The 26044-nt window shown below is 36.8% G+C and overlaps 1 protein-coding gene across 1 annotated transcript; it reads left to right on the forward strand.

Annotated features, from left to right (window-relative positions):
• Positions 1-5936: 5936 nt before the first annotated feature.
• LOC116015944 lies at positions 5937-8117 on the forward strand. The gene is made up of 2 exons (XM_031256112.1): positions 5937-8022; positions 8107-8117. Exons 1-2 carry the CDS (start codon positions 5937-5939, stop codon positions 8115-8117), a joined length of 2097 nt encoding a protein of 698 aa, XP_031111972.1.
• Positions 8118-26044: the final 17927 nt, after the last annotated feature.

Genomic DNA, 26044 nt, shown 5'->3' on the forward strand with positions numbered 1-26044 from the left:
TGGATGGAAACCTGGAAGCGTCCAATACCGAAGATCTCTCCCTGGCTGATCCAATCTCAACAGTTGCTGAAGCTGAGGCTCGAGGTTCGAGAGGTGAAGAGCAAGAAGTGATCCATCCCTCAGGTGGAAACCGGGAAGCGCCTGACATGGAGCTACCTTCGCGCTCTGAACCCAGTGTCCCTGCGACCCCTCAGACACTCAATCGAGAGGTGGACTCGCAACTGCAAGTCATGGGTGGAAATCCGGAAGCACCCAAGTCCCCTCCGACAAAAGGTACTTCTCACTTCTCTTCTCCTACTTCTGACTATGATCGACAGGCCGAAGAAGCCTTCATTGGCGAGGTGCGTCAATTCATGGCCGATCACTCTCAGAAGATGGCTCAGATCGAACGCATACTGACCATTGTTCGCAATGCTGCAATGCCTGCGGCTGGCACAAGTGAATCTCAAGCCAACCATGACGAACTTCTCGAATAGGCAGTATGGGCTGAGGATGCAGCACGGAAAGCTGCAGATGAAGCTGCTATAGCTCGAGCAGAGGCTGCAGGTGCGAGAGCTGAATTAGCCGAGATACGAGCAGAGCTTCGAGCCTTCCAGTATTCCAGTGAACTTCGACAGGACATGATGAAAGCACTACTCGATGATCTGTCGAACCAAGTGCCTGCCCAACTTCAAGCACTCTTCGAAGGTATGTCCACCCTCCTTTCCCGTACTGATGATGCCACCAAGGGGGAAAATAAAGGGAAAAAAGGGGAAAATACACAAGGAAGGACATCAACAACTGGCAAGAAAAGGGCAGCAAGTGAACCAGCTGGACCTCCTCCAAAAGTTCCAAAATCATTGAGCAAACAACTGGAGGAAGCGAAAAGAGCAGAAATCTTAAGGGTCTAGCTTACACTGGAAATGGAGAAAAGGAGAGAAGAGGACAGAGAAAGGAGAAGAAAAAGACAAGAACAACAGTCAGAAGAAGAAAGAAAGATCGACCTTGTCATGACAAACTTTAAGTTTGGGAGCAGGGAAGATACTGAACAAAAACTGACTCTTGAAATATTCAAGCTTCTGAAGATCACTGGAATATCTGTTCACAGCAATATGTCTCCAGAAGAATGCATTGCATGGTGGAAAGATGGAGTGATTGATGGAGAATTCGTGGGGGAAGCTTACAGAAACTACAGGCATCTAGATGTTACAGACGAATACATAAGCCTGGTAAATCCGAAAGACCCCATCAAGACACGAGAAGCTATTAACAAGAAGAGGGAAGCCAACAACAAGAAGTAAGCTCTCGTGGCCCAAACTCCATCTTATTACAGTTTATTGCTGTTTATATTGTTCTTGGTCCTATATGTTTTTGGTTTAAACTTTTCCACTAAAGCTCAGTTATGTAAACATTCCCTTAATCTCAAATATATATATCTTTTGCTGGGGGTGTTGTGTGAATTTGCTTATTCATGCTTTAGTAGAATAATTGTCAAACTTACCATATGCGCTGAAAATAAAATCTATGTTTATCCTCTATCAAATCAGCCATATAGAGTAAGTATAAGTGTTGGCATCATCAAGAAGGGGGAAATTGTTAGGAACATAATGTATTAGGTTTTGATGATACCAAAAATGTAATTTAGAATCCTCTAAAGTCTCGAAAGATAGGAATCAATGTAAGTTCGACAAGTAAACTAAGAGCGAAAATACAACCGGGTAACTTGAGCTCAACTCGGAAAATATTTAAGCTTGAGGTAAACTTGTTGAACATCTTAGAAGTCTCGTGTTGTAATTTCATAGATAGATCAGAAGAAGGCACGGGACAACACTGGAGGAATAAGGGTCTGCGAGACATCAACTAAGTCTCGAGACATAAGCAGAGTTCGAGAAGGGAGTTTCCAGGAGACATTTCCTTGAGACATAAGCAGAGTTCGAGATAGATATCATCTTGGTCTCGATAAACTGACACTTCTCCAAAAGGAATGACGGTCAGGAAGCATGAATAAAGTTTGAGAAGAAGAATATCATGGAGATAAAATATTAAGGAGGTGCCAGAAGTGGATGCCACATCAGAATTCCACAACAAACGGATAGAAGGTGCACTAATCCAAAGTCGGTCTTATTCCCTAAAACGAGGATCAATGGGAATTTAAAAAGAGTAACTTTTACCAAAAGTAGCAAGTGGAGCATGGACTCAAGAAAGTGGATTATGGAATATCCACTACCAAACAAAAGGTTCAAGTTACAAGACCACCACTCCATGAAAAATGCTGAAAAGATGCAAGTCCCATACAGCATGGAGACAAATTTCAAACGGAATAATTTTCCCTCCAACGGAATTATTCCTTTACTCTCATATAAAAAGGACGTGAAGACACAGAAAAAAGGGGGAAAAAGGAGTTCATTCGAAAATCTTAAGAGGTGTCTATTCAAACGTTCAAGTGCCTGTGCTCAATTGGAATATCATCCTGATATTCAAAATAGCGAGAAAACACATCTTAGTGTTTGAGAGAGTTACAAAGCTTAAACTGCTATACATCTAGAAGGTGACCGAAGCTGCTCTACATCGAAGTTGATTCAACGATAGCTTTGGTCAGATTGGAGCTTGTTACATTCAACTGTGACAACCAAAGGTCCTTGCTTTGGATTAAGCAAGAAGAGGCGGAGTAACCTGGCAGCTGTCTAGTGAAGATCCTGAGGCTTGAGGCGGGCTTGGTGATCAAAGCTCAAGTGCTCGAGAGGTGGAGTAACTGGAAGCGGGGAGAAAAACCTGAGGAGAGGCGGAGTAACCTGGGAGCTGTCTTGTGAAGATCCTGAGGCTTGAGGCGGGCTTGGTGATCAAAGCTCAAGTGCTCGATAGGTGGAGTAACAAGAAGCGGGGCGAAAAACCTGAGGCTTGAGGCGGGCTTCGTGATCAAAGCTCAAGCGCTCGATATTGTACTAAAAAGGGAAGTTTTAGTGCAATCCTTCCAGGGAGTTTCTGGAAGAAGAGTGGACGTAGGCGGGTTGGCCGAACCACTTAAAAATCTCTCTCGCATTTACTTTCTGTTTTATCTCTCGCTAACCTCTCGATTGCACTGCATATAAACACCTCTCGAACTAACTCAAACTCGTGCTAACTAAAAGGGGATAACTTTCCGCTGCGCATAAAACTTTGTCTTCACCTCGTGAGGTATCGAACCTAAACATCCTAAGTTCAATACACACGAGAGGTCGAAAAGATTTGCAAAATCTTATACAAGTCTATTCACCCCCCCCTCTAGACTTGTACCCCATCCCCTTGGGACCAACACAATTCTCCAGCGCGATCTTCTCCGGCGCGATCTTCTCCCAGCTGTGATTTCCTCGCAATTACGATCAGTAATCTCATCGCGATCTTCTCGTCGGTGAGAATTACCAAAACAATAGAATTATGGATTATATACATGCACATAACACAACCTAAAATTACAATAAAGTCCTTACTTACCTTAGCTGTAATACCCCGTATTTTCCTAACATTATTATTTTAATAAATATTCCCAATACGCTGCGATCGTACGTACCGGTCACGAACCGTAAAATTTTTGGAAGCTTGTGTTCGGACCCGTTTGTCCTAGGAAATGAATTATTAGACACCATACTATTATTCTTGAATTTCCTATTTAATTAAATCAGCTCATAGTAGCGAAAATTTATTTTGATCGTACATCGCTAAATTTCGCGGTGTACCGAACTTAGCCCAATTTTGAGGTTTAGTTTGAGATAAAATTTTTGGTTTCAAAATTTTTGGATTTAGAGTATTTGCTACTGAGAATTCATCTGTTTCAATCCCGGTCAGTATAAGCTAAGATATTTATTCTACTTACCACTAGAAAGTGACACATGTCACTAATTTTCACCATGTATTATTATTATATTATTTTAGAGTTGATATAACTAGCTTAAGTCTTCAATTTTATCCATTTTCCCCTCAAAAATTCGAAATTTCCAAGAGGAAAACAAGAGAGAATATTTCATCTTCATTCTTGAGTTCAAGCTTCAACAACTAGGGTTTTCCATATCAAGATCATCTTTGTTCGGTAAATTTCTATTTTAATCGGTTCAAAAGTTTTGTCCTCCGTCCTAGATCTTGAATCCAAGTATAGTTTTCTTAAAATATGTGGTTATGATGTTATATACTTCCTAGGATTTGTAGGAAAATTTTGAGGTAAGAAAATCCTATTTTACTGATTATTTTAGTATAGTTAGTGTTCTCAAGGATCTAATATTATGTATGTTGTGGATAATTTATGGATTGTGTAGAAGAACCAAAGGAAGTGGAAGAGTGAGCATCTAGAGGAAGTTAGTAACATTTTCAAGAAGATAAGGTAATCTTTATGTCCACCCAAACCTTTTTCCACCATGATATTCATGAATGTCTTGATAAAGTATGGATATAAAGATTTTAGTAGATGAAATTTGGTGTGATTGTGGTATAGCAAGAGTATATGTGTAGATATGGGTATGATATGTTGTGGTGAATATATGAAGAAGACTTGTATAAATATGTAGAATCTTATATATATACATATATACGTGTAATATTATTATTACACTTGTGAAAATATTGACAAGAAACTAAGACAGATTTCTGGCTGTAACTTCCGAGAATTTCTGGGAAAAATCGGTAAAGTATTTTGATCCAATATTTTTTTATACATGTAGTTTTATAAGTGTAGAACCTACATATAAAATTTCAAAATTTTGGGAGTAGTATAAGTATGGTTTCCGAATTATTTTCCAAAACTGGGCCAGAGAGAAGAAAATTCCGGACAGCACACTGCCAAGGGCAAAAATGGAATTTTCTGTGTTAATTCGTGACCCAAAATGACCAAAACTTTTTATGGACAACAAGTACTATGAGTTAGGGTTCTACCATAAAAATTTCAAGTGAAAAAGAGTTCGGGAACTATCTTTACCGGCTCACTCTTTCAGACTGCGCCAAGCTGAAATTTTCTTATAAGGAGGTGGTATTATGTATATGAAACCTATGTATATACGTGTAGTATATATATATACACGTGTGATGTGTGTGTGTTTAAACTATATATATATGTACATAGATGAGGTTATAGGTATAATTAAATAAAGGTTGTATCTCTGTATATATGTGCGGTATGTGTACTTTATGTGAGTATGCATAAATGTGGAAAATGTTATGTTAAATGCATATATACATATGTGTAGTGTGATGATGGGAAATGTGTTGAGCAAAATGTTTTGAGAGACAACACCATACACGAAGGTAGGTTTATACTATTTAAAGTGTGTTATGTGAGAAAGTAAAGAATGAGATAAAATGAAATTATGGTGTGAGGTTGGAGACTATTCCTTTTAACATTCACAATGGATTCACAAACATTGGGCCCTGAAGTGATTGGTGTTAACCACGTTGAGTAACCTTGTAGAAACAGATCTAGGGTTACTAGAGCTAGTGACTAACCTGCGGGCTTGGAAGCCCGACAAGGGGTGTGCACACTAAAGGTCCTAGNAGTATGTATTAATAAGGATAGTAGATGTAAAGACTACCTTAGCATCTAAGTTGTAATAAACTTAGGTGTGGAGTAGCACCTCTGGATTTTATGCGCTTCCGTTTTGGGAAATTAGTAATTATGATTAATTATGCCTTTTTAGTATGATGGAAAATCTGGGGGTGTTACAGTTGGTATCAGAGCCCTAGGTTGAGACCTAGGCATGAACTTTAGGGTGGAACTTTAAGAAATAAGTATTGGATCTTAAGAAGGTAAAGATGAAATTCTAGGGAGGAAATTTTTTTTAGGACTCGTGGTGAGGGTGTGATATTATTTTACTTTGTTAAGATTATGTTTGATACTTAGAACTGGCACTATTGCACCCGATTTGGTGTACACCTGTGTAAGTTAGATAGTGATTTGTGCTTGTCTGAACTTCGTATTGATTCTGCAGTAGTTTATAATGGCTCCGCCTGGAAGGAGACCAGAACCTCGTGGAACTCCTACCGAGGAACTGCTAGCGCAGAATTTGCAGCAGTTGACCCAACTGACTCAAACTTTGGGAAATGCGCTTCTCAATAATCAACGGGGAGGGCCAGATGTGGCTAAGATCATAGCTGGGCATCGTCCTCCATTCTTCACTGGTAAGGAAGATCCACTAGTGTTAGAAGATTGGATAAGGACTTTCGACAAAATGTTTGAGGCTGTAGAATGTCCTGAAGAAAGGAGGGTGGAGATAGCTACATTCTATTTCCAGCAAGAAGCTGACAACTGGTGGAGTATGATGGGACCCATGTATCAACAACAAGGAGAATTTCAATGGACTGACCTTAAAGCTCGAATGCGGGATCATTTTTATCCCGAGCATGTTAAGTCCGCTAAGTACGAGGAATTTCTACATCTACGTCAAGGGACGACATCTGTTCAGGACTACTATGCTAAGTATCTTGAGCTGGCACGATTTGCCCCTGCCTTAGCCCCGGATGAGCCAAGCAGGGCTAGGAAGTTTGTAAATGGATTAAATTTTGAGACTCAAAAAGCCGTTTGTGTGTTTGAGTGTCAGACTCTTGGAGAGGCTTATAACCGGGCTGCCAAACATTATCGAGTCCAACAGATGCAGAAGGAGGTTCGTGAGAAGGGTAAGAGGAAATTTGAAGGTAGTAGCAGAGGGGGAGAGAAGAACTCTAAGATGAGTCAAGGAGAGGCTATTCGGGATTACCAAAGAAGTGGGATTCCCAGACCTAGGAGGGATTTTCCAACTCAAAGTACGGGGATGACTAGTAGAGGATGGATGAAGGAGAGGCATTTCTACTGTAAAAGATGTGGGAAGGATCATCCCGGTGTCGATTGTATAGGGATGCCGGTAGAATGCTTCAATTGTGGGAAGAAGGGCCATCGCTCATTTGAATGTCAAACTAGCAGGAGGGAAGGGTCATTCCGTCCTAGCCAGAGTCAAGAAAAGACCCAACAATCTGGAATACAAGTGAAGGCTAGGAATGGAGGGAACATGGCAAATAGTAACACTGAGAGCACCAGCAAGGCACCAACTAGCAGGAGTGGACCCCAGCAAGGGAGGATCTTTGTGATGAGTAAAGCTCAGGCGGATGTGAGCGATGTGGTGGCAGGTACTTTTCCGCTTCGTGATATACCTGCTTATGTATTATTTGACTCTGGAGCATCTCATTCTTTTATATCCTCAAGGTTTGTAGAGAAATTGAAGTTAGTACCTAGTTCCCAAGTACAATTTAAAGTGAACCTTGCATCGGGGAAGGTGGTGACCTGTAGTAATATCTTTGAGAACATACCTATAAGCATAGAAGGGGAAAGTTTCCCTTGTACCTTAATACAGTTTGGATTAGACGACTTTGATATAATATTAGGGATGGATTGGTTAGGAAAGTATAGGGCTCAGATCTGTTGTAGCAAACAAAAATTGGTACTGAGGAGCCCAAAAGGAAAACGTGTGTCCTATAAGGGAGCTGCAAGTCAGCCCGATGTGAGATTAGTATCGATGGCCAAGATGAGGAAGTATGTGGGAAAAAGGTGTGAAGTGTTCTTATGCATGGTGGAAGATTTGAATGTGGATAAGAAGGGAATTGAGCAAATCCCTGTCGTAAGGGAGTTTCCTGACCTATTCCCTGATGAGATTCCAGGCTTCCCTCCAGAACGGGAAGTAGAGTTCACCATTGATCTGGTACCGGGCACTACTCCTATTTCAAAGACCCCGTACCGAATGGCCCCAATAGAATTACAAGAGTTGAAGGAGCAGCTTCAAGACTTGCTAGATAAGGGATACATTCGCCCGAGTGTATCGCCATGGGGAGCTCCAGTATTGTTCGTGAAAAAGAAGGATGGGGGGTTGCGACTCTGCGTTGACTACCGAGAGTTGAACCGGGTGACTGTTAAGAATAAGTACCCACTCCCTCGGATTGATGATCTGTTCGATCAATTAAAGGAGGCTGGTACTTTCTCAAAGATAGATTTAAGGTCGGGATATCATCAAGTGAGAGTGGCTGAGAAAGATATATCTAAGACAGCCTTTCGGACAAGTAAACTATTAGTAAAATATATATATTAGTAGTACTGGTAGTACTACTGGTAGTACTAATACATATCTAATTCATTCATTCCAGAATATATGTAATGACATATATGTATATATACATAGACATATATGTATATAATATATATGCTACAGTACTACTAATAGTTTACTAAATTAAATAATTCATATATATATATATATATATATATATATATATATATATATATATCATTTTTGTAGTTTTTATTTAATTTAACATGAAAGTAAAGTATAAAAATAAAAATAAAAAAGCCCGCGGGCCGGCCCACGGGGCCCGCCAACCCGCGCAGGGCAAGCTAGGGTTGCATGAACCCTAGCGCGCAGGCCTAATGGGCCGGCCCGCAAAAGCCCGCAAGAAATTAGGCCCGCGATGGGGCGGGCCTAATGGGACGGGTCGGCCTGCTTTGCAGTATTAATTACAATGCCTTCAATATATTGTATAGAAATTTGATTAGCAAACAATGACTAAATTCTATAAAAAAATAAAAACAATATATCAATTAATTTATTATAGTAAGGTAAAAATCAGTTGAAATATTAAACTCAAAAAAATTATTCAAAAAATATTCAGTAGTTAAATAATGTGATATAAAATTTATTATAATTATAATAATAACAATAATAATAATGTACAATTTTGGCCCAATTTTTGTGAGCAGGCGGCCATTATCCACCTACAACCCAAGTATAGATAACCCACAACCCGTTTCAACCCACACCATTTCCACCATATCATTCCGTCTCCGTCCTCTCTCTTCCAGAATTATCTCTTCCCCAGTTCCCCTCCGACTTCTTCCTCTCCCGACGCTAGCGTCACCTATGAAACCAACCCCAAACACCTCTGTTTCTACCTCCGCAATGCCAGCCTCGCAAAACCCTCAATCAAGCCCAGCTTCAGAACCCCATCCTCCTAAGCTAGTTCCCGGCAGCAACCCTCGTCTTCTATGGCAATACAGACTCAATCTATAGCATGCATTTAGATATGGAGTATCTAAACAATAATCAGAAAAGAGAGAATAGATAGATAATCAGAAAAGAAAGAAAGGATGGATCTGCACAAGTCCTAAGATAGGTACAATTTTGTCAATGATCTATTAATTATAGTCTAAATATAACTCTAATTCCTACTTTTTACATATTTTCATTTACTGAAATTCATTTTCTCTGCTGTGTAGTTTACAGGAGTCAAGAGAACCCTATATTTTTTAAATTCTAGAAACATAAAAACTGAGATTGCAATTTCTTTAACTATGAAATATGTAAATATGTATTATAAGGGACTTAAAATAATCCTTCGAATATTTATGATTTTAGATTTATGTGAATTTAAGTTATTTTCATAGATATATAATATTTAAATGCGAATAAAATTTTAAAATTCATGTATTATACTGACAATCTGTTGCTTTATAGGAATACTTTCATACAGCCTTTTTGTTGAGTTTATCATGGTGTTTGTTGTTGGAAAAATTGCACTAAAATGGCATTTTAAGTGGCCATTTTGTGGTATAAATATCTGTGGGTCCACTTCCGATTTTGGGTCGGGTCAAAGTGGATTCGGGTTCTTCGTTCTTAGACGAAGAAATCGATATATTATGCGCTCAAAATGGATAATGGGTGAATGAGAAATTGATTCTCAAAGTAGACCCATTTGAGATGGAATTCAAGTGTGGAAAGCTTATGTAGCTTTGTCCCACATTGATTTGGAATGAACTTTTGCACCACTATATATACAAGAGTCTTTCATGACTATTTAACTTGTATAGCATAGATGCTCTCTCTCGCGCGCAAGGGGGGGGGGTGCAAATCAAATTCCAAAGTTGAGTTCGAAAGGCTTGAACTCGTGTGCGCCGGCACCTGCGGGCACGAATGTCGTCCGAAAAGTGGCAGGCCTTGCGGGCTAAGTTATGCCATATTTTCGAACGAGTTTTCCGTCTCAGACCACATGAGATCGAACTGATCTCTCGTTCGAGACATCAAATGAATTGACCTCTCGAGAGGTAGTTCAATGTCTCGAACCAAGTCTCTTACAGGGCGATATCGCGCAGCTCCGGATCGGCGCGCGCATTTCATGTCTCGCGGACCAATTTGATGTCTCGATGCAGTGCAATGTCTCGAAGCTAGCACTTCTCGACATCTCGCGGCACGAGCTATGTCTCGAAGGTACGCAGATATGAACGATGTCTCGAGGAGCGACTCTGGTGACCTCTCGTTTGCGACCGTTCACCTACTGGATCCGTTAAGAAATAACTGTTAATATTTCGGAGTTAATGTCATTAATTCCAATCTTTATTTCAGAGTTTATTTCTTGATTAAATGGATTAATAGTGGGTGTAAATAGGTTGCTAATGGGTGGAGGTTACAAATGGGAATTAAATGCCAGATTTAATGCAATGATCCCATCCTTCACTACATATTCGTTGTGAGCAGCAGGTTTGATATACACACACTAAGAACACACGAATACACTGTTTTTCCTCAAAACCCTGCTCATATTTCCTTCAAGCCATCTGCGTTCTTCCCACGGTTTAGTTCGTCGGGTCCAAGTTTGAGTGCACAAACGGCGGATCGTAGCACGTTTTATCCTGGGAAGCCTAGGCTGCAACGATCCAGCACCTCGGGAAGCGGCAAATAAGGTTTTAAGGATAGTGACAACACGACTCGTGCTTCCAACCACCCCGAAGTTCATACAGTTCACCCTCCTTCTTCCAAGGCCACTCAACCCAGCGTGGTATCTTCATCGCAAGTAATTGTTTAATCCTACGTGGATTATATTTCGTTGTATTTTTGTTTTGCTTTCGTTTTCCATTTTCTTGTTTTTTCCGTTTGTCAGAAAGGATTTCCTCTAACATTTGTCTGTACATATGGATTAAATAATAAATTTTGAATATAAATTGAAGTTCAAGATGTAGCTGTTAATAACAGCACATGCATATCCATAATTGTGCTTGCAATAATTTTTTCAACAAATCAGTTTTGTCATTGTTTTATGTATTCTCAAGGTAGCCAAAAGATATTTCTTTATGTGAACATATATTTACTTATATTAGTATGTATGCATTTCTTCATATGTATATTTGTTGTAATTATTTTTTGTTACACATAACTTGAATGTTGTAGTACACATTTTTTATTTATAAGGTATTAATACTATTTCTGGTGGATTTTTTACCAGAAAATGTATTTTGGTAATTATTTTATTCCAATTTCGATTTATTTCTTTAATCTGATTTTCTGATGTATCCCATGAAACACCCGACTTCAGTGAATTGGTCATATATATCCATCTTCAGTAAAAAAAATAAACATAAATAGATTTAAAGATTTGCACTTAATTAAAACAGACACTAAACACTGGACATTTATAAAAGCAAAATCATAAACCTAATTTTAATATATATATTTGTTCAAAATTGTAGATGTCTGTATGCCTGGTAGATTGTTAGCTATTCACTTGAATGCCATATGTCCATCATCCACATGTAATCTATTCTTACAATTCTACTTACAACTTTTTCATTCTTCTTGCTAGTGTTAATATGTAAATGCATTGTGGGATATACTATGTAAAAGCCTATAATATAAAAAATTCCAAGACTTTTTATAATTTTTGGAACAGTATATTGTATTTTCTGTAGGTCCTCATCATACAAAGGTTAAGAAGATTTCAATAAGAGGTGGTAACCATTATTGAATACAATGTATTAGTAGAAGGCTAGAAACGAAATCAAGTTGTAGCTCTGTGTTTCCTCTTACAGCAAATGGTAAGTGAGCCCTTAAACCTCTTCACAATAATTTCGTCTTTCTTCTCTCTTTTGAACTTGCTTGAAAGTGAAGATGTTTTGAAATTCAAAGTAGGGAGTACATTACATTACAAATTTTAACAAGACAAACTAATTAATTCCAAGTTTCTTATTATATATCATTGCTACCATTTAAAATGATCAGTCCTTTAAGCTTCACAATGAAAATACAACTACAAAAAGTATACTGATTTTTAAATAGTGAAAAATACCAAACATTGTGAACTTTGCTGCTAATAATAAAATGAGGAAGTAGTTAACAACACAATGTAACTACTAAGAATTTAATCAAATACCTTTGCTCCATTACAAATGATCTGTGTTATATGCTTCCTGATTGAGATAGAATCTTCTATTGCTGGATCCTGATTTATTTCCTTTCAATCAAACACACCTACAATAACAAATAAAACCATACTACCATATTGCATTATATATATATATATATATATTCTTTTTCAGAATTCTATTTCAAGAGAAAGTGAAAGATGATTCAGAGTTCTACCAAATCCGCAGCAAATGTCTAAAGCCTGCAAATGGGTGCCCTAACACACCTTAATCTTCAAGAAAATGTCTTCTTCCTCTTCTTGGATGCTTGCCCAAATATTCTTTGAATTTGAAAGCTCAAGAAACGCCGGACCAGTCTACCCTGCAGCCTCGCGGTGTCTGAAGTTTCTTCTGCTGTTGTGTATGTATTTATAAGTAGGTTTAAGGATTGCTTGTATACGAATTTTTAAGATTATTTCTTATATAAAAAAATATTGTATACCAGCTGTTATATTGGAAAGGCAATCGGCCAACCTTTTTTATCTTGGAAAACCAATCGGCTAACTAAGCATTAAAATATTTAATCACCTTGGGCATATCAACCATTTCCATATTTAATTAATCTGACATTTAATATGTAATACCCCGAAATATTTTCTACTAAAAGTTTCTAATTTAAAAAAAAAAGAAAGAAAGAAAGGGGAAGGTTTAAATTTTATTTTATTCTAAGGCATTGGCATGTTCGAGTTATGATTCATAGATATTTCAGAATAATTTTTGCTAGTTAGAATAGTTGTTAATAAGCTGCAATCGTACGTACCGGTCACGAACCGTAAAGAACCGTAAAGAACCGTAAAAATTTTAGGAGTATGTGTTCTGTCCCGTTTGTCCTAGGAAGTGGGTTATTAGGCACCATACTATTAACCTTGAATTTCCTATTTAATTACATTAGCCCGTAGCAGTGAAAATTTATTTTGACTGTAGCATCGCTGCATTTCGCAATGTACCAAACATTACCCAATTTTAGAAATTAAGGTTAGAATGAAGTCAACCCAACAGGGTAGCTCAAGTGGCAAGTGAGCTCTCTTTGTGGGGAGGAATTTCGAGAGAACCCGAGTTCAACTCCCACAAGTGACGATTCCCCTTGGGCCAGCTCCTGTGCCTCTCGGAGCGAACGTGGGTGGACCCCGGACTGTTGTAAATTTACTAAAAAAAAAAAGAAGTGGACCCCGGACTGTTGTAAATTTACTAAAAAAAAAAAGAAAAAAAGGCCAAGGACCTTGTGGTCCAGTGACATCAAACCCTTCCCTTTATATGGGAGATAGCTTTGGATCTTCCATTTTTCTTCCTTATTGCCGAAATCAAGAGAGGAAAAATTCTTCATCTTCCACCTTGAGCCAACAACTTCCATAGCTAATTTCTTCACAAGATCATCATCTATTTGGTAAAACTTTAATTTTATTCGGTAGAAAGCTTTATTTTCCTTCCTAGATCTTGAATCTAAGTATAGTTTCTTAATAATTGTTGCTATAATGTTAAATTTCTCTTAGGGTTTTGAGTGAAAATTTTGGGGAAAAGATTCAAGATTTCTCATACGGTGTTAGTACACTCCCGAAAGGTAAGGAATCCCTTAAGTAGGTTAAGGTCACTTAAAATTAGATAATTGATAGTTTATTTGAAATATGATGAGTTTTAGGTGAATTATTGTGTACATGTTTGTATGTATAATATATATGTAATTGTATTTTACATAATATATTTGTACAAAATGTCGTGTTGGTGAGATGTGGTTGTTAATGTGCCTAAATATCTAAATTAGAAATACTATGTATATTATATAGTGTATGTACGTACGTGTAAGTATAGTAATATATATTATATGCGTATTATGTATGTATGTATAAGTAATATAAGATGTTGTATTATGTATATATATATGGTATATATGTTAACCGTGTATACATATATGTATGAGTATTATGGGAAATTTATATTATGTATATATATAGTATGTGTACCTTATGTAAGTATGCATAAATGTGTGAGGTGTTATGTTTTATGCATATATACCTATATGTAGTGTTATGTACATATGTAATGTGATGATGGAAATTGTGGGATAGTTACACTTTATTACCACATTGTATGGTAATTAGTGTACTATCAAAATGTTTTGAGAAACAGAACTTTTGGACTAGGTTAAGAGTATTGATTGATTTCAAGTTGGGACTTGATTTTGTTGAATATGTCCAAAAAGTGATTTTGACTCAAGGAAGATGAGGAAGAAGGAAAAATGTTTTCAAACCCTTAGTTTCTAGTAAAGTTGAGGAGGACCTTGATTAGCCTTCGGGTGGCTTAAAGTGCACTTGCCCAAGGTTGTTATATATAGTATGATCATTCATACTGAAGGATCATACTGAAGGGCGAAGTCTATTCGCCGAGTACTATATAACTCGTTAGGATGAGGAATTCCTGCGGGGGTGTGTACACTTAAAGTATAGTTACTCTAGGAAATCCGGGTAGGTGTCGTTTTTATGGACCTAGTAGGGCCAGCTAGGGATCATTCTAAGGAACCTTACGTCCAGGGGATCAGTGTTAGACCGGGGGATGACCACTGAACCCGAGTTCGATGATCCAAGTGGTCAGAGAAGGAGTTAAGAGAATACTCCAAAGGCCTCACGCTTTGTACAAAGAAACTAAGTGGAAAATTTTGTATGAAAATGTAGTTACTCTGTAGCTACGCTAAAGAGGGATGCGATGATTGTTTAAGCGAAAAAGGGTGTCGGTGAACCCTCCTTGAGATAAAAGTTGGTGGAATTTCCCTGTGAGGAAGATTTGTCAAGTACATGATTGTGATTAAACGTGAAGTTCATAATTTTCCACTACTTGCTTATATGCGTAGATGATTATTGATGCGTCGAATAATACATTTCTTGGTAAGCAATCACTTATCAAAAGAACTTTAGATTGTTTTTCAATTCTTATTTATTACTTGTGCAAACTATACTTGATGACTCGTTTGCAGGTAAAGTATCAATGTAGAGTAAGGGTAATAAAGGTTTTTAAATACCTGCTTTGTAAAACCTTTATTTAATTTTGGGTGACCCACGGATCCCCTTACTTAGCCGTCGCGCTAACTACACTTCATTGTGTTACCTACAGATGCAATCTAGCGTAAGTTCTTGTAGTGCGGCGAACTCTCCAAGTTCGCCGGAGTATGAGTGTCATGGTATGGATTACGATGACTATGTACAACTGATGATAGGTACCGACCCATATACGCCGGGTTATGCTCCGCTCGCTCCAGCCAGCTCTCCAGTTGCAAATAGTTTTCCTTTTGTCCAAGATGGCCTAGATGTTCAGGCCGCCTATGGTTTTTATCCCCTTGAGGTGTTGTCATGAAGTGACCCATTAGAGTTTATCGTGTATTACCCCTGCCCATGGAACCCCGGTTCACCAGAGTATTGGGACGAATGGTCCATGGTTAACACCACCTCTCGCTTCCTAGACCATTTCACATGGTTTGAAGGGGAGTGGCATTTAGTCTGGGGCGAGTTTACAGGTTCGGTGTACCGCCGGATAGACTAGGTATTACGTCTTGGGAGATGCGTTGGGAAAGATTCTTTTGTGTAAATGCCTTTTGTAGCCTTAGTGGTGGCTAACTCAACTAGTCGGGTCGTGGATGACCCTTAACTTATATTTTGGCCTGATGGGCAAACTTATATATATATATATTGCAAATTTATGTATATATAAATGAAGATATATATATATATATATATATATATATATATATATATATATATATATATATATATATTATATTATGATGGGTGGTTGTTGTTGTTAAGTAAAAGTTTCCGTTTAGCCTGTGCACCTAGAGTGGGGTCTATCAAAGGAAGATAGAACTCATTCTAGGTGTGGCGGTAACTCCTCCGGATGTACGGCAAGCCAAGCCGGTCCGGGGTGTTACATAATATTTTGGTCCTGTCTTTGTAGAAGCCAATAGACTTGTAAGGCAGATTTTGAGCGGGATTTGGAGCCAAAAATTTTGGCTATATATAAGATTTCCCAGATTTGTTGCGATGATTTGAATAGTTAATTCTTACTTTGTTTTGCTTACTTTAATAATGAGTGAGTAGTTCGTTTATGGGTTTAGATTAGGGATCTATTGCAAGTCTTGATGTTCAATTTGTGATTAGTGCATAAAGGGATTGAATTATGTACCTAAGGTTTATGTTGAATTGGGGATTGATTTCTACTTGTCATTAATTGATGGCCACAATTGATTGCTAGTTTAGGAGAGGGATTCATTACAACGAAAGTTGGGTGAAGACCTCAAGCCTTACCAATTTCAACCTAATTTTTCCTACTATGAGAATATGGGTAATTTGGGGGCTTACAATGCTTAGGTGCTTAAGACTATGATTGATGCATCACGAAAGTGGGGCAATCCTATATATATATATTCTAGAATTCTAGAATTACAGAAATCACAAAATTCATTATCCAAATAAACATTACTCATTAGAGGATTATAAGATTTATAGCACTAAATCCCTACTACCCTATAGGTGTGCTGTGTTGAATAGGAAATAAAGACAGAACAAATTACAAATAGAAGAAAACTTACAAGTTACAAAGGACAATGAGGCCCAAATTGGCAAACAAATGAATAATCGTTGATTAATTGAATTGAATTTTTTTTATTGAAGCAAACGAATGGATTAGCAGGTTAGGGTGTCGATTCTAATAGATAAAAGATAATTAGGTGTCCTCGACTCCCCGTTTCAATTCTATTTCTAAATTATTTAATTAAGCATCGATTCTCAGCTTCATGCAATCCCATATATTCTTAATTTTTTGTTTTCTAATATAATTATAACACTATTTTTTTATTTTTTAATATAATTATAACACTTAATAGATATATGTATACATATACATATATATATGGATGGGCCCCTTCTATCATGGGGCCATGGGCGGTCGCTCATCTTGCCCGTGCTCAGGACCGACCCTGGTATGTGTATTACTACAGAATTTTATAAATATACTTATACAAAATTCTAGTATATGCATAGATATATTTATACACCGTGTGTGTGTGGGTGTATGTATATGTATATATATTTGTGCATTTACGTATGTATGTATATAGTTGGATACAAATATTATAATTATTTCTCCTTGTTTAGTATAAGAATATTTATTTTTTAATTACATGCATGATATTTGGTATATGATTAAGTTAGGAATTTAGTATTATATGATTAAGTTAGGATTTGTAGTATGTAGGTACGTTATCGTTATATTAATAGTGTTTTTAATAACAAAAATTTAATTGGTTTTCTTGCTAATGCCGTATGGAGTTTTAATATATACAATAATTAGTTGGTTTATTTGTGAATGTCGTACAATTAGATGTATGTTATGTACCATTGTAGTGTATTTTATTAATATGTGGGCATGAGTATCTATTTGAGTACAAGTGTATATATATGTCTATTGTATTTTGAAGATGTTATTTGTATGGTTGTGAATTTAGAGTTAAATAAAATGTTACTCTACAAATTATTATTGTATGAGCAAAATTACTCAAGTAAAATATTATTTTCAAACTATGAAAGTATGTGATAAATTGATTTACTTGACATTGTGGAGTATTCAGTTGTATGCTTGATGCTATGCCCTGCTGAGGAGTGGTTAGGATAATCCTACCACTAGGGTTCATACCATGTTTGAGGAGTATTTGGTAGGAACAATACCCGGATACTAGGGTATTCATTGTCCTGTTGAGTTGAGGAGTGGTTAGGTAATATCTACCACTAGGGTCTATGTACCCTGTTTTGTGGAGTATTCGGTAGGAAAAATTCCCGGATACTAGGGCTAGTAACTTCTTGGTGAGGCTTGGAATACTCACTCGTGGGTGTGCACACTTAAGGTTAGAGTCCTGATTCCATTGGCATGGGAATTTTGCGGAGCTTTCAGCACGGAGTTGTTCACTAGGGCCTAAGTATAAAGGACCCTGTCCCATTTATGTGTGATTGATGTGCTTCCATATGTATTTTGTGGTGTGAAAGTATGGCATTAAGGTTTTTAAGGAAATGTTATAAGTGATGATATTATGAAAAGTTCCATATGCTTTTTGATATGAATATGTATGAATTGTTTTTCTGGATCAAAAGTGCAGAGCATTCGAGTTTTGAAAGAACAGGTAAAGTAAATAGTTATTCGCTAAAAAAATTGTTTTCTTTAGGGGCAGGCAGTCCCTTACTTAGCAAGTGTTGCTAACCCCTTACTTTCTTATTGTGTTTTTGAAATCTCCATTTGAGTAGCAGGTAATGTTGACATGGTTTGCTGTGAGAGTGCGGTAGACCGAGATCCCGGGGACTATCAAGGCTTAGACAGATTATGTATTGTGAGTTATTTCAATTAAGACTTATGAACTATATTTTATTTTGGTTTTGTTTAGTTAGCCTAAGCACTTAGGTCTGTTGGTTGCCTAAGTGTCGCGATAATACCCTCAATAAGATTTTGAAAAGCTTCGGTGTTCTAAGTTTTGTTTTAAGAATTACTACCTCCGTCCCAAAATGGTTGTCTGGTTCGTTTAACGAGGCTTGACTGAAGTAATTTTGAATTCAATTTTTCATAATATTAAGTTTAACATTAATATATACAATTTATATATTTAGAAACTACATTAAAAGTACTATTAAACACAAAAAATTAAATTTAAAAATAATAAAAAATTACTAAAGAAAATAAGCAAAGAAGAAATAGTTAGTTTGACCAATCAATAGTAAATAGGACATGTAAAATGGGACAGAGGGAGTACTTAATTAGTTTGTGAAAATGGAAAAAAATAGGCCGTTTTTGGGGGTGTTACAACGACATTTAAACGCTCATATTTACATTCATCATTATACACATCAACCGCCATGCTCATGAGGAATGGATAGGCGGGACACATTATACCTCCAATCCCTTTCGCAAGAACAACTCCCCACCCAGAACACTCAGAACTCACTCAGACTCGAAGCAATGAACAATAAACCATTCCAGTACCCATATCAAGATCAGAATACACATTTCCAGAAACCAAATAATACATGGAATCCATAATAACAAATACTCATATACATCAAGATGGAAGGATAATGAACACAAGTCCATAGATCCACAACATAGGCTAAACAATCCAACAAATCAAAGGCTAAACCAAAGATATTTCAGAGGATTCCACAACACCAAATCATATACATATATTCAAGAGCGAAAGTAGATTTTAGTGTAACATGGAGGATTACCTCTTGAAGCTTAATGATCCACAAGCAATCACCACTCCTCAGCTCAATCCATCAAACCTCCATCACCACCTTAGTCATCATGACCCAAGAATCCCCAAAGAAAACCATAAGAAGCTTATAAAAAGACTAGGAAATTGTAGGAGAAAATGCAATCTAAATGGGGACTAGAACTTACCCAAGCACAATAAATACTAAAAGAGTAATCTTGCTTGAAGCCTTGCTAGGATGAAGAATGGTATGTGTAGGGTTTTTAGGAATGAAGAAGATAGTGTGAATCTCTTGTAAGAGAAAGAAAAGGCTACGGAAATTATTATTAGAGAGCTTTTATATGGATCCTCAAAATCTATACATACACTATGTATGTAATATTAGGGTGATTAAATGTAACATGGGCTCTCACATTAGGTGATGAGACCGGAATGCAACAAATAAATGATCCATTAAAAGTCTCGAGTGGCCCGGTAACAAGATCTAAGTCAAGGAAGATTCAAGAGGCTTTTAACACTTTTGTGCAAACAGATTGGAGTCCAACATCTTTTTGTGAAGAAGAAGATCAATCTGGAAAAATAATTCTATTCAATTGTCTTCACATAAAAACTTTTGAAGACAATTCAGACTTCAGTATCAGATCAAATTTCCCGGTGTGAAATTATTTGCAAGGTGTATTTTTTTTTAGGTGGGAAACTACTTTGCAAGAAATGTATTTTTTATTTTTGGGTGGAAATTACTTTTGCAAAATGTTGTATTTTTAATTTTGGGTGGGAAATTATTTTGTATTTTAATTTTGGGTGGGGAATTATTTTGTATTTTTAATTTTGGGTGGGAATTACTTTTACAAAGTTGTAATTTTTTATTTTGGGTGGGATTAGTGACCTAGAATATTTAATACCTTATTTTCCCCTATAAATACCCCATAAACCCAATGGTTTGAGACACACCTTGTAAGAATTCAATTTGAGTGAAATTTCTCTCTTTTCTTTGCATGAGAAGTGCATTGAAGTTTAGGTTGTTTGTGAGAAGCATTCAATCTTGGTAGGCTAGTGAGAAGCTAGTTTATCCCTTTATCTTGTTCTTTATATTCACACACATATCCAAAAACCCAAAAAGAATACTATTACTCATATTATATAGCTAATTTTATTTTTGTATCTTAATTCTAGTGCTAGATTCCTAATACTCTAATTCTTAGCCTTGCTTAATAATCTAAGGGTTGAGAGTATTATTTGTTAGTTTGGTGAGGCATTTGTAGAGTTGGGATCTCAAAATCCAAGAGTCTACATGGTAAGATCCTCTTTTGGACACGAAAGGTTCTTGAGTGATTCCTTGAGTGTGCACTTATTGCGGGAAGCAATCCGTGTACGCATCAGTTTGGTATCAGAGCCAAGTTCCTTTTTTTTTTCTTCTTATTCTATCATTCCTATCTTTAATTTCCTTTTTTTTCTCTCTCTTATTCCATTATTCCTATCTGTAATTTCATATTTACTGTTGTTCCATTTCCTTTTCCCTTATATCCGTTACGTTCTTGCTTTATTCTATTATTGCTATCTTAAAGTTCATATTTACTCTTCCTTGCTACTTTAAATTTCATATCTACTATTGTGTCTATTTTTTTTTATTCATTTCCGTACTTTTACTCTTTATATTCATAGCTTTGATTTGGTGACCTTATAAAGGTTAGATACCATCAAGCTTCTTTTAATCTATTCTACTATTGTATTTTTAATTTAGTTGAAGTTTACTTTATTGGAGGTTTGTTAAAAAACAAAAAGAAAAAAAAAAGGAAAAAAAAAGAAGAAAAAAAAAACAAAACAAAACAAAAAGAGCAAAGAAAAAAAAAGAAAGAATAAGGTTGGTTTGATTTTTAGTTTGAATTGTTGAATTTATATCTAAGCATTACCTGAAATTAATTGTGCTCTGTTTCTTTCTATCACATATACTTCTTCTACTTTCTTTGTTTCTTACAAAAAAAAAAAAAAAAAAACCACCTGTGTCAGTTTCAAACACACTCTGTGTCAGTTTCTACATCACTCTGTACATGCTATTTCCTACCTTTCGTGCTTACTAGACTCAAACTCTACAAGTGTTTGGTTTGTTGTTTGTGGTGGATACAACCCTTGTGAATTTTAAGCTTTGTTAAGGACCAAGAGGAAAAGAACTAGTACTTGAGAAAAAAAAAAAAAAAAAAAAAAAAAAGAGTGAATGAACTGTGAGTGATTAAATATTTCCTTTTGATTACTATCTTCTTATTTTTTTGCATTTTTTTTTTACTTAAAGGAATGTCAAGCATGGCTAGTACTAGTGAACAAGGTAGTATTATTGCCCAAATGGAGAAAATGATGACCATGATGAAAGATCTTAGTGATAGGCTACAAAACATAGAAAATCAAAGAGTGAGAGTTGAAAATGAGGGAGTACAAAATCATGAGGGAGGAAACCAAGAAGAGAGGAGGGGTAGAGAAATAACAAGATATAATAGTTTACCTCGCATGCTCCCTAGAAGATTTGTGGAAGAAAGGGTAGATAATAATCTTAGCTCTTTAAGAATGGAAATGCCTACTTTTAATGGGGATGATGAACCCGAAGTTTTCTTAAATTGGGTAGATGAAGTGGAGGATATTTTTGGGCTTCATAACTTTGGGGAAGAAAAGAAGTTTAAAACAGCCATAGCATCCCTAAAAGATTTTGCTAAATTGTGGTGGAAACAACTTAGTCGTAGGCGTCTAGAAGACCAAGATGAACCTATAGAGACATGGGGAGAGCTTAAGAGGGAGATGAGAAGGAAGTTTGTGCCTAGTAATTTTTATCGTGATATGCGCAGAAAATTACATGAACTCAAACAAGGCAGCAAGTCCGTTCGTGAGTTCTACAAGGAGATGGAGAGATTGAAGGCACGAGCAAATATCCAGGAGGATGACGAGACCACCATAGCCCGTATCCTTGAAGGATTCAACCGTGATATTCGAAGAGAACTCCGCAACCAAGAATTTGACGACGTGGACAAATTGGTTCGAGTTGCTTCGAAGGTAGAAGATGAGCTGAGATCTGAAAGGGGAAGCAAACCATCTGTGTCTTCTCAATGGGATCAACCAAGGAGGGCTACTAATGTAACCCCTCGGCTTTTCCGTAAGACTAAGGTTCGAAAAATATTTCCTTAGGCTATGACATTCATGAAATGGTCCCTCGAGGCTTCAAAAGAATTTTTTTTATAAGGAAGTATAGTGGTTATTAAGTTGCGATCGTTCGTGCCGGTCACGAACCGTAAAATTTTAGGAATTAGTATTCGGACCCGACTATCCTAGGAAATGGATTATTAGACACCATATTATTATTCTTGAATTTCCTATTCAATTAAATCAGCTCATAGCAGCGAAAATTTATTTTGATCGTAGCATCGCAGAATTTCGCGGTGTACTGAACCTAGCCCAATTTCAAGTTTCAGTCTGGGATAAATTTTTGGTTTCAAAATTATTCCTGTTTAAATTATTTTCTACCGAAACTTTATCTGTTTGGACCCCAACTGATAAGTTTAAAAATACTTTATTATTTTATTCCATTTCTTCTTCCCATAAGAACATTTGCCTCAAAAGTGATAATGTCCCAAAGCATGTTATTCCTCTTGTTCCATTCTTGTCTTCCTTGGCTGATTTCACACGAGAGAGAAAGGGAGAGAGCAACTTCATCTCCTTCACCATTTTCCTCCATTAAAACCATAGCCAAGCTTGTACGCAACTCTCCAATTTGTTCGGTAAGATTTCAATATTATTCGGTAGAAAGCTTTGTATTCCTTCCTAGATCATGAATCTAAGCTTAGTTTCTTTGTATTTGTGGTTATGGTGTTGATTTTGACCCTAGGATTTTAAGGTGAATTTGGGGAAAGATCCAAGAGTTGCTTCTACGGTATTAGTACACTCCCGAAAGGTAAGAAATCCCTTAAGTCGGTTTAGTTACTTGAAAGTGGACAATTGCTAGTAAATAATGAGATTAGGAGTTTTATGAATATGTTTTTATACATGATAATGGCCGTATATGCTTGTACCTATTATATTTATACCCATATAGACTTATACTTGTGAAAATATTGACAAGAATTTAAGATAGTCTCTGGCAGTGACTTCCGTGAATTTCTGGGAAAAATCGGTAAGGTATTTTGATCCAATTTTTTTTATACATGTAGTTGTATAAGTGTAGAACCTACATATAAAATTTCATAATAATCGGAGTAGTATAAGTATGGTTTTCGAATTTTTCTCCAAAACTGGTCCAGAGAGAGAGAAATTCCGGACAGCACACTGCCAAGGGCAAAAATGGAATTTCTGTGTTAATTCGTGAACCTAGGTGACCAAAACTTTTTATGAACATCAAGTACTATGAGTTAGGGTTCTACCATAAAAATGGTGTAGCGAACGTGCGTCCACCGGGCGTCCAAGGGCGCGAAAGTAAGATTAAATGGTGTAAGCTTGATTATTGATTATTGATGTTTAGAAGATGAGGTTGTTTGATGTTCGTNAATATCTCTTTGGTAAATATACTATGGTTTAAAGGAAGTTTGAGTGGTGATGATATTACGATGTTTATTAAGGAAATTGTTATATGGAAATATTGAGATAAAGATTGTATATGGTGAATTTTGAGGAAATAGTTGTTGAACGACTTTGGATTATGGTTAGGTAATGACTTTACCTCAAGTTACGAACTAATGGTATTAATGCTTTCGAGGACTTGATAATGATGTTATAATGTTGTTGACTTGTTGTCGATGATGGATTACAAGGTTAGTAGTTACTAATGACAATAATTAATGTTTAAGAGTGATTAAGGTCAATTGTTGGATTATGGGTGACTAAGTATCGATTATGGAGGTGCGATATCCTCAAGTTATGATCTAATGGTGTTGATCATGGTAGAAGTTGTTGATGTCGATAGTGACAAGGATAACTATCTATTATTAGTTAATTGTGGAACCATGATTATGGATTACCGATGATGATTGGATTGTACGATGAATTGAGATTCATGATAAGGAATAAGGTTAAGGATGTGAATATTAACGGCGCTATGAATCGATTGATTCATAAATGATTGACTATGGGTTCATACTATTATTATAATAGTAGTGGAAATGGATATATGTAGTGTTAGTAGAATATACAAGTGTATAACTAGCGGGATTGATTTCAAGTATGAGACTTGAATATGAAGTATATCCAAGAATATCCTAGTATTGTATATGATGAAGTATCCGATGAGTGACCAGCTTGTGTCCAATTATGCTTTCTTCGAATCTTTGCTCGTGCTTGAGCTATGCTTGAAAAGCTTTTCGCCAAGTAAAAATGTTTATAAAACTTACGTTGCAGAACGTATGCTATTTTGGTAAACGGGTTGTCAAAACCTTATTTTTGGGGAAAATACCACTTTTGTAAGTGTGTACTTTACATGAGAGTGATGAGGAAATGATGTTTGAAAAGCCTACGGGCACTGAAAGTATTTTGAAAATCCTTCAGGGGCTAATGAGGTAACCAATTTTAAGTATTGGACTCAATTGTGAAATATGTCCAAAAGAAATGATTTAAGAAAGAAAAACTGAAGGAAGGAAAATGTTTTCAAACCCTTAGTTTCTGGAACAAGGTGGGGACCTTCGGGAAGGCTTAAATGCACGACCCGGGGTTGGAATAAGGGTGGACCTACGGGAGGGCTGGAGTGCCATGGCCCTAGGTTGGGATAAGGAGACCGACGGGAAGGCAGGGAAATGCCACTGCCCAAGGTTTGAGAAGGAGAATTGAGAAATGTTCAAAGTGCTTACTCAGGGGAAACTAAGTGGAATTTTTTGCTATGAAAATTATTGTTACTCTGGGCTGCGGTTCAGATTATTATAGAGCTGCGGTTCTATTTGCAAATTGATACACTCTCATTTGTACCTATTTTAATTGTGTTTTTATGTATGTTTTATAGTTATTTGTGTGTTAAAATGTTGTCTCCAATGTTTATTTCCTTGTTATTTTATTTAAAGCGGTATAATGCTTGGTTTGAGTGTCTTTGATGTGTTTAGTGGTGCATTATAACCATTTTGGAGCAAAAAGCCAATGCAAAGGAACCAAAAATGTTGGAGAGCCAAAAATCAGTTCAGAGTACTATTCACCGCGGATTCTCGCCGCGGCGAGCCTATTCTCGCCATGGCGAGAGTACTGTTCACCGGACTCTCGCCGCGGCGAGAATCATTCTCGCCATGGCGAGAGTCCCAATTTTTGGGCAGAAACATTCTCGCCGCGGCGAGAATGATTCTCGCCGCGGCGAAAGTCCTAGAATCTGGACAGCGGATTTAGCGCAGAAATTCCCATTTTGTCCCTGATTTGGATCCCACTATATAATGCTTCATTTCTCTCCAAACCCTAGAGTTGGCTGCTGGTTCTTGTCAGAAAAAGAGGAAAAAGAACAAGGAAAAGAAGCTTCATCATCTCCAAAAGCCAAAGAAGAAATCATCACAACTTTTGAAAAGGAGATCAAAGAAAAGAGCTTGGAGGCATCATTTGGGAGAATATCTTCCTTTCTCTTTTCTATTTTGAACTTTATTGAATATTTGTTGGATCTATTTTAGCCATGTTAGGCTAAA

Source organism: Ipomoea triloba, chromosome 4, assembly GCF_003576645.1.
Source record: "Ipomoea triloba cultivar NCNSP0323 chromosome 4, ASM357664v1".
NCBI lineage: Eukaryota > Viridiplantae > Streptophyta > Magnoliopsida > Solanales > Convolvulaceae > Ipomoea > Ipomoea triloba.

What these genes read in the sequence shown, in the direction of transcription:
- LOC116015944 (XM_031256112.1), top strand. Translation starts at nt 5,937, where the DNA reads ATGGCTCCGCCTGGAAGGAGACCAGAACCTCGTGGAACTCCTACCGAG.